At 44.0% G+C, this 10,137-nt stretch overlaps 1 protein-coding gene across 1 annotated transcript in view; it reads left to right on the top strand.

Annotated features, from left to right (window-relative positions):
* foxp4 (forkhead box P4) overlaps positions 1-9,751 on the top strand; it is a 78,524-nt gene extending 68,773 nt beyond the window's left edge. The window contains 2 exon segments of the mRNA XM_064304120.1: positions 2,507-2,679; positions 3,061-9,751. Of these exon segments, the coding sequence (XP_064160190.1) occupies positions 2,507-2,679; positions 3,061-3,208 (321 nt within the window). The 3' untranslated portion in view covers positions 3,209-9,751.
* Positions 9,752-10,137: the final 386 nt, after the last annotated feature.

Here is a 10,137-nt window from a genome sequence, read left to right as displayed (position 1 = left end):
GGGCCCGGGGGGAGGGGGGGGCGGGGGGGGAGGGGAGCGGGGGGGAAGGGGGGGGGAGTGGAGCAGCGGCAGGCGCAGTAACCGCGGCGATAATCGAACGGCTAATTACACGTTGCGGGGAGTTTCCGCGGTCCGCGTGGCGACGCGGACGCCTTCGTACCGACACAGCCGGCCTCCTCAGATCGGCGCGATAAGACGCTTAAAACAGCGCAGTTTCACCGCGATGCCCGTTACGCTGGCGCCGATCGCTTCAGACGGCATTCAGACGCGTTTTTAATTAGTTTTTTTTTATTATAAGTGATTATAAGAGGTTTCAAATTTATTTTATTTTTTTGTGCAAAATTATTCACGCTATGACCATCAAAAATGAGTGTTTTGAAAGGCCAGAGCCTCCAGGACAGCACGCTCGTTTCCTACGCCTCTGAGACTCACGCTTTACTCGCGGTGAGACTTTTAACGGATATTGTCTGTGTCCTATTTACTGCTTCACCTCCATTTTCAATTGCATTCAATAAACGTTTTATTAAGCATTTATCGCCGTTTCAGTTGGACTGTGAGCGTAGAGCACTAAGAGGACCGGGCTTTTATACGCGACTGGAGAGAAGCAAATCAAATGAAGCAGAACAGATTTGTAACCACCTTAATTCATCAGCTACATGTCCCTACGTATATATATATATATATATATATATATATACATACATACATACATATACATATACATACACATATACATATCTACACGTTTTGATTCATTTATAAATAACCACCACAGGTGATTTATAGATGTTTTTTTTTTTAATTAGAATTGATAAGATATGTATTAAACATTTTCAAGAAACTACAAATAAAAATAAATTAAATGAGCTGCTATTAAAATTATTGTATTTTGTGCAGAATTATTAACCGTTTAACAATTATTAATAACAGCTAAAATGAAGTTAAAAACTAAAGTGAGTCACAGTGCATATAATTTGGGCTGGTTAGAGACAAACTCGTTCTCTTAAAACTGACTGGTGTTTATTTCCCTTTTGATGCGTGTGCCTGAGACTTTGTCTGTAGCAGGCGCCGGGGCGATTCGCTCCTGAAAGGCGTCGCTGGGGCTGTGCAGATGCTCGGCACCGCGCGGCTCTTTCGCGGCTGCTTCCTGTGTGCGTGGCGCGGCGTCTGAACCCCCCACCCCCCCCCCCGCGTGTTTTTCCCGCGCAGAAGCACCCCAGGTGCCCCGTAACTCCGCGCGCACATCAAAGCGTTTAGGAGGAGAACCGCGGCGTTTCCGCGGAGCGCTGGAGCCTGCTCGGAGTGCAGGGGGGACACCTAGTGGTGGAGCGCTGTCACTGCGGGGCCTGTGGGAGACGGTCGGACGGGCTGAGCCCCGCTTTGCGCACGCATGCACCCTCGGCTGAACCCCGGTGCAGCTGCCAGTCAGACGCACCTGGGGGGCCGCGGGGGCCGACGTGCTCGGACCCGTTTAGCGCCGTTGGGGGGTGAGGGGGTGGGGGGGGGCTTTATTCCCCTGTAAATGCGCTGTCAGCTGGAGTCTCTCCAGATGAGAGAGGAGCAGATCAAAGCTCCGGGGGCCAGATGATTCAACCCCCCCGACCCCCCCGACCCCCCCCCCAATTTCCAGCCCTTCCTATTGGCTGGGTCCCTCCCTGCTGCACAGCTACACTCTCACTCTCTGTCCGAGCCCAGGAGGGTGGAGGGCAGGTTTACCAGGGGGGGGGGGGGGTGTTCCTAATCCCCCGTCCTGCTTCCTGAGAACACAGTTAGTGGGACCTGAGATCCTCTGACTGTGTGCAGGACGATGGGCCTGAATCAGTGGGCCTGGGACCACGCTCAGGCAGTAGATTCTATCAGAGAATCAGTCTGAGTCTGAGTCTGAGTCTGAGTCTGAGTCTGAGTCTGAGTCTGAGTCTGAGTCTGAGTCTGAGACTGAGTCTGAGTCTGAGACTGAGTCTGAGACTGAGTCTGAGTCTGAGTCTGAGTCTGAGACTGAGTCTGAGACTGAGTCTGAGACTGAGACTGGGACTGAGTCTGAGTCTGAGACTGAGACTGAGACTGGGACTGAGTCTGAGACTGAGTCTGAGACTGAGTCTGAGTCTGAGTCTGAGTCTGAGACTGAGTCTGAGTCTGAGTCTGAGTCTGAGTCTGAGACTGAGACTGAGTCTGAGTCTGAGTCTGAGTCTGAGACTGAGTCTGAGACTGAGTCTGAGACTGAGACTGAGTCTGAGACTGAGTCTGAGACTGAGTCTGAGTCTGAGTCTGAGACTGGGACTGAGGCTGCTCTGGCTTCATTCATTCAGACATGAACACAAATTTCACACGATCAGAGGAAACAGGCTGAGGAGATTCTGTGCGTAGTCAGAGCATACTGACAAGTGTGTGTGTGTCTCTCTCTCTCTCTCTCTGCATGTGTGTGTGTGTGTGTGTGTGTGTGTGTCTCTCTCTCTCTGTGTGTGTGTGTGTGTGTGTGTGTCTCTCTCTCTCTGCGTGTGATACCCAGGCTGCCCTGGCAGAGAGCAGTCTCAGTCTGCTGAACAGCCCCTCCCTGATGAACAGCTCCCCCGGTGGCAGCCTCAATATGCTGCACGTGGGGCACGATGATGTCAGCAGCACCGTGGAGCAGGTCAACAGCAACGGCAGCTGCAGCCCGGGCCTGTCCCCCCAGCAGTACAGGTACCCCCCCCCAAATACTGCACCCCTGTCCCCCCAGCAGTACAGGTACCCCCCCAAATACTGCACCCCTGTCCCCCAGCAGTACAGGTAGCCCCCCCAAATACTACACTCCCGTACCGCACCCCTGTCCCCCCAGCAGTACAGGTAAAGCCCCCCCCCATATCACACCCCTGTCCCCCAAGTACTGCAACCCCGTACTGCACCCCTCTCCCCCTAGCAGTGCACACCCCTCAGCTCCTGTACCTGGCAGGAGAACTGGTGTATCCATATTTCATCTGGAATCTCTGTTATGTATTCCAGTATCCCAGGAATTATACAAGATAACTCACCCATCTGACTTTAGCCTTCCTTTGACCTTTAACCTTCCTTTCCCGCTTTCAGCCACCAGATCCACGTGAAGGAGGAACCCACTGAGATGGAGGAAGACAGCAGACCTGTGTCGCTCATGGCAACAGTCACCCAGAACCTGGCGTTGCCTGGCGATGAGCGTGAGATGGAGGAGGAGCTTCCGGCTGAGGAGCTGGAGTAGAGGGGCGGAGTCTGGCAGTGCGCCTCTTCCCCATTGGTGTAAAGTAGAACAACCACAAAAAAAAGATACAAGAAAAAAGAAGCGATACAAAAGAAAGAAAAACAAAAAAATAAAACAGGGTTCGACCTCATCTGCTCGCAAACGCCAGTCCGCCACCGTGCTCGCTTAGCTTCCTCCCGCTGAGCACAAACTCGCTCTCCCAACATCCTTCCTGCTTTGCGTTCTTCAGTCTTTTACTTCCTGTTCCCGCGCGCGCTCGTGCGTCGGTCCTGCCAGTCCCCCCCCCTCCCGCGGCCTGCGTTCCGAGGTTCCGCAAGGCCATTCCACCGTGGACAGGACGTTCCCCTCACCACTAAAATCTGCCACACACTCCTCCCTCCCCGGGATCAAGAGAGCAAACGGCACCGAGTGGCACCAGTTTCTGCCCAAATTCAGTAAACATACAGGTGTGAGTATCTCTACATGCAAGCGTGCACACCAAAACCTGTATATATTTTGGAATATTTCTTGGAGGTGCCTACCTCTCTTTTCAAAAGTCCTATTGGTTCTTTTTGGCAAGAAAATAAAAAACACCCCCTTGCTTTGTGACGGGAGTGAGAGTGGAGGTTTTCAAGATTACCTCAGAAATCTGTTCACTCAACTATGATCACTGATCAGTTTCTGAAACTGAGTTTTTCTTGTCACGTGTTCCTGGTGTTTTATTATTATTATTATTATTATTATTATTATTAGTGTTTTTTGTTTTTAAATTTCCTTTTGAGGGGATGCTGGGACTGTTGGTGATGCTGTAGGGTGGAGATGCAGTGTAACTGATACGCCCCTATCGAAAAGGCGAAGCAACAGCAGAAACGTTCGGACGGTACGCCCTGAGGCTTGCAGAGCGCTCACCCGTGCTGCCTGTGAAGCGCTGGCTGGTTTTGGGCAGGACTGAGGAAGGGGTGATAACTGTTTGATTCCTGTCACTTGGCAGTGCTAACCGTTGTAATTTAGAAACTGACTGCTTGCTTCCACGATATCGGTCAAACCTTCTGCCAGACGGTGTCGCCAGGATCAGCATGCTCGATGGAGAATTTGCTAGGATCAGTTTTTCCTTTTGTTTAACAAAAAAAATGCGGTTTCCAAAAAGGACATTTCAGGAAAAACAGCTCTTTTCTCCTTCATTTCTCTTAATCGAAACGATGACTGGCAAGAATTTAACCTCCAAAGCCGGGTGGTGAAATGTTACAACCGGGAGGGAATGTCACAGGAGATAAAATGGACTTTGCTTTTGGTAATTATGAGAAGTGTGTCTGTTAGTTTTTGATTTCCTTTGTATTTGTTGTCATTACTTCTACAGGTCAGCTCTTTCTATATGTCATATTTCAGTTGCCTGGTGTCTGTAATGGATTTGTTAGAGATACTTATCTAAACTGCTTGTTCTCATCATTCCAAATAGGGGACAATTTTTATTGAGGAAAAATAGTATTATTCACTTCCCCCCCATATCTCACCATTGTCCAGCTCTGCAGGAAGACAGACTTTCTGGTGACAGATGTGTTGAGTTTAGCACTTAAAATGTATGGACTGAGAAACAGAACATTGTCACCGTTATAGACCAAGGAGAAGCCGAGTGTTGATCCATATCTGTCTGTCTGGTCCCGTAAGCAGTAGAAAAGATGGGTTACAAATGAGAGGCTCTCTGATAACATCAGGAAAGCCATCCCTCCTTCCGACAGCAATTCATGCCTCTCTCATCCTGCTTTTTTGTCAGGTTTTAGTTTTTTTAATTAACATCAGCTGCGATACAAAGCATTGCTTTAAAAAATATTACTTCAGTCACAGAATACCTCATTCCATGGAGATTCCACCTGAAATGGTGTCCAATGTAAAAAAATATATATATACTAATAATAAAAATATGTAGGGAATTCTTGATGTGGGTAACCAACATAATGACACTCTTGCTCAATATCCATTTAAAAATATCAGTTTAAACTTGTCTACTTTATAAATGTATATGGCTTTCTGCAATTCACTATGTGAGTTGGAATCCTTGGAACAGCGTGTGAGATTTTAACTTTTGTCAGTGAGCACAAAAGCATCGTTTTTTTTTCTGCAGTGCCAGACCAAATTTAATGACATTTTTTGTGTATTAACAGGTTTATTTTCCCAGTTTTTTTTTTGTTACAGGTTACCAAAGAAACGAGTAGAAAACCAAAAACCCTTCTGTTTTTTTTTCCTCTTTCCACCAAAAGTACTGGCCAAAAGAAAACAGATATGTAGTTTAAATTATTCTTGTTATGATTTCTTATTTTTCTGAAAGTGAAATAATTTGTTCATTACTTACAGTACGGAGCATTCCAAAACCAAAGTTATAAAAAATGCAGAAGAGAAAGAATTTGGTTGCTTTAAAAAAAAAATAATATTTCTGTGGAGTGAAGAATTCTGGATAGATGTGGTAAAAGGCCAAAAACAGACAGTATTAACAAACCTCATGCAGTTCCTTAGCGTGGAGACAGAAAGCACTTAAAAGCTGTACCGTTCTCAGGCCATGACTGTGTTTTAAACACGACCCTAAAAAGCCTCACAATAGAAGATTGCAAAGAACTATTTTACCCTCGTAAGGCACTTGAAAATGACGGTAACAAACCTTTATGTGACACTTGAAGCCAGCGGAACAGACTCAGTGGTCTTTGTAATGTTGCGGTTATTCAGTGTTGTTTCCAAACAGATCTATATTTCACTCAATAACGCACCTATACCAAAAAGAGCCAAGCATTTCATGGGCACAGACAAAGCCACTTCATCTTTATAATGCATATTTTTCATATGAACGTAGAAATTAATTCATATGCTGATCTCAGACTTGATGTGTTGAAGTTTGTGTATTTTTTATTTTTTTGTCATTTTATTTTAAAAGTATTGGGAAGTATTCCAAATGTTCTGTTAGCTGTGATTGATGGATAACTCTTTGACAGGTAAATGTGGAAATATAAACATCAGTTTTATTTTTTTTCCCCTTCAGTTTTGTAAACGTTCTAACCATTTCATATGTGTGTGTGTGTGAAACACCCACACATATAATGGTGGTGGTGTTCTCAGCAGGATTTTTACACGGCTGTGTGTTCGGTTTTGACAGTAGGCTGAAGAATAGGTCATGATGTAAATTAAGTAGAACAGGGGGAACCTTTTTGCAAATTAATAGCCTCTCCTGCACTTCAGACTATGTTTAATTGCGGAGGAATTATTTAAATTACAAATCTGAAAGCAGCAGATTTTCATAACACTTAAATGGGGCAAAATGCACTGGATTTTAATCCATAACCTGCTTTAACACTTCAAGCCAAGACATCTGCAACAAAGACAAAACCAAAAACACTACCTCCTATAAAAACAGTCCACAAAGTTGAAGGCTAATGGTTTGAGACTGAATATCTTCGTTTGCTTCCGTTATCTTTAATAATGATAGAATATACCAAAATCCAGTTTTACATTTACGCAGTTTACCGTCATTACATGCTGAGTTTAAAGATTTTCCAGAGTATCTGGACTCCCGAATTCACGAGCAAGAGCATAAATACACACTTATTTCCTTGACAAATAAAAAAACGACTACCTCTCCCAAATGTTGAGTTCAGTAGAGTGCAAACCATAAGTGGTCAACGTGTTTAAAAGGTCTACACAGAATGCATGTTCGCCATCTTTAAGTGATCGATTAGCATATTCTCTATAAATACGGCGTGCGCGTGAAGGCTTAATTGCGCGCTCTAATTACACGCGCATAATGAAGGCCAGGCTCGCTTTAAGCCAATCAGGGCGATCTGGACGGCTGGTCATTATGGTGGGTTCAGTGGGGTAGTCACCTGGCTGTCAGACTGCGAGATGGGCGCGAAGCGTTATTACAGCCGCTCCAAATGGCCGGTGTTCAAATTAAGCATTTCAAAAGTGTGGTTTTAAGACGGCAGTGCACCGAAAAAAAAGAGAATAAACTGCAGATTGCCGTGTGACGGTCTCGTAACAGTAGTTTAAATTCACGGTCTGAATGCTTTAGAGACCGTATACTCCCATAGCCTGTGACTAAACATATAGAGGATATTTCTTTTATTATTATTATTATTATTTGATTTTTTTCTTTCTTTTCCTTGTATGGGCATTTTTTCATAGATCACGCAAAGGAAATTTGTTGTTGGTTTCTACTGATTCACAGCTTTTTTTGTTTTTGTTTTTGTTTTGTTTTGTTTTGTCCGCGGAGTCGGAGCGTAGGTGGAGGGGGTTGCCCGTGCCACTCTGTGGGCACGCGCGTCAGCAGCGTTGAGAATTCCTCTGCCTGGGTGAACTGCCATCTCTGATGGGGGCATCTCATCTTTTTACCGGAAATAAAATAAGATATCCAAAGAGTAAAGCAGAGCTTATCCACACACCGTACACAGCAGAGACCAGAAAAAACACTTACAAAGGAGTTTTATTGAAACTTTCACCATAGAGGAACTGCTGCATTAAAAAATATATATATCTTCAGTTGTGCTTTAAGGTACTCTTGTAAACAGAGTTGTTTTTTAAGATGTAGATCGACATTTGTTGATGGTATTAGCAGATCTTCAAAAAAAAAAAAAAAAACACTTAAGTTACTTTACAAACTTCTTGTTGTTATGATGTATTATTGTATATTACCGCTTGGCTTAGCTCTCAAAGGCATTTTCCCCCATTTCTTTATTTTTGTTTTTATTTTATTTTATTTTATTTTCTGCACCTGTTTAGCTATTGTAAAGCTTCCAGCTCTAAATTCCTATACTGTATTGCTTATGCTAAAGTGTATGTATTTATCATATTAAGTGCTGCAGGTATCATGGTTAAATAGTTTTTCTTTTTGTTTCAGTTTACTTCATAAAACGTCTGGGACGATGATGATTTTTTTAAGTGTATTATCTTTAAAAAAAAAGAATAAAAGTTAGATCAGTGGTTTAGGTAACACGCCTGTTTGTATATTTATCTTAGCTAGGTCTATTTTGATACCTTTTGTCTCTGTACTGCATTTATGCATTTTTAATGAAAAAGGACTAAAGAAAACATGAAACAAAAAAGTTGAGTTCATTGTGTATTGATACCTCAGAAGGACTTTTCTCAAAGACAGGACCAAAACCTCAAAAGGGGAATGAAAATCGAAGAAAAATATGTAGCCCTCTCTTGCTTTTAAGAAAGAGCCAAACTGTAAGGTGTTTTTTGGTCCTCCTAGGTGCCCATACGTGTACAAACTCCCTTTAAACCGAATCATTCCTGTATTGACCATTACTTTTCGAGACTGTCCTTCACTAAACGGTGGTAGTTTCGGACTGTTGTTGCCCAGCGTCGGGCTTTGGAGAGCCGTAACGGTGTTGTTAGTCCCGGGCACAGCCAAGGGGCCGGCTCATTCGGCCGTTCATTTTAATTGCCGTGGAATCGATATTGCTTTAATTACCGTGGAACCAATGTTGCTGTTCCGTGTCTCCCTGCGTCTCTCGTGCGGCGGCCGTTTGAGCTCACAGGGAGGCCTGTACCACTTTCAGAGGCAGAGATAAGACAGGTTTCTGCTCAGGCTGAACGCAAAATGAATCTGCCGTCAGCTCACTCTTACTGACAGGGAAGAAAGATTCGGCGATGCATTGTTTTTTTTTTTTTTTTTGGAGTTGTTTAGTTGCTCTTCTGTGAAACAGTCTCAGCTTTCCACGGCGGCATACCAAATGAGTTTTAAAGGCTTTCAGAGATGCATGTGATCTGATGTGACCACCAAACAGGCTCTGTGCTGCCGGGGTTACCCTGAGCTTATCTGTCGTAGCCCAGCGCAGCTGCAGCTAAGCGCGCGCTTTGACGACGGGGAAAGCGAGGCGTCCTTAGATTTATGAAACTTTCCGGCTGTCGATCGTTCAAAAACACTTTCATTCGTTGTCGTGATTATTGTTATGAGTTGAGGTCGCGGTAAAGTTAACACCGACGCTATGGGCTCTCCGGTGAATTCTGTGACGTGGAACTCCATAACCCACCGCCTGACAGCTTTGAGGTGACGTATCTCCAGGAAAGGGGGACCTTGCAGGGAAGCTTTGACCAATGGTGTTAATTTCTAGGCCAACAAAACGGAACTACCACTTAAGCTTTCCTGTCATTTGTATCTTTACGAATGTGTGTACATTTTTCCGCAGTGACTTTCTGTACCTGGGGTTTTGTTTTTGGTTCGATTTGTTGTTGTTTTTTGTTTTTTTTAAATCTTTTCTTTTGTTTGTTTTTTTTTTCCAAGTGAGACCCAGGTGAGAGAAGATGGGTGTTTTTCAGATGTAAACTAAAAAAAGAAAAAAGAGGCAACTAGCCCCGCCCACCTTGTTGCTGTTGCCCGGTTACCTTCTCTGTGTCCGTCACTGCCATTTTCCTCATGCTGTATAAAACACATATATCTGTGTATTTGTAACCTGAATCTTCTTGTGTCTGTTCATGCAGACAATAAAAAAAACTGTACAGTAGTTCTAGTTGCATGTAATCTGTACTAATTATTGACAATGGCATTATAAAATGCAATAAAATACTTATTACACTGTCTGCACCCTTGGTCCCCTGAGTGTTTCTCTCTCAAAGATGAATCTGTATTCATGAATTACAGACTTCGGGGAAGGAAGTCCAGTCCTGGGTGTCGTGTTTGCCATACTCTGTTGAGCGTGTAATTGTTCATTGGGTTCCTTTAGTAACAGTTTCATTGGCTTGACAGTATCTGTACTATTTAATGACAAAAAATATATTTATCATTAAGGATCAAATTCAGTTAAACCCAGTCCTAAAATATTTGTTAATTTTTTTTCTTTCATTGTGCTGAGGTGTTTTATTTTTTTTAACACTGGAGCCCAAATCTGCAGTTTAAGGTGACTAAAGCTGGGTGACTCTAGGAATGCAGCAGACAGGAGCATGAAGTTCTGTTTAAAGCCATATTT

Source organism: Anguilla rostrata, chromosome 13, assembly GCF_018555375.3.
Source record: "Anguilla rostrata isolate EN2019 chromosome 13, ASM1855537v3, whole genome shotgun sequence".
NCBI lineage: Eukaryota > Metazoa > Chordata > Actinopteri > Anguilliformes > Anguillidae > Anguilla > Anguilla rostrata.
This window is presented reverse-complemented; position numbering and strand designations above follow the sequence as displayed.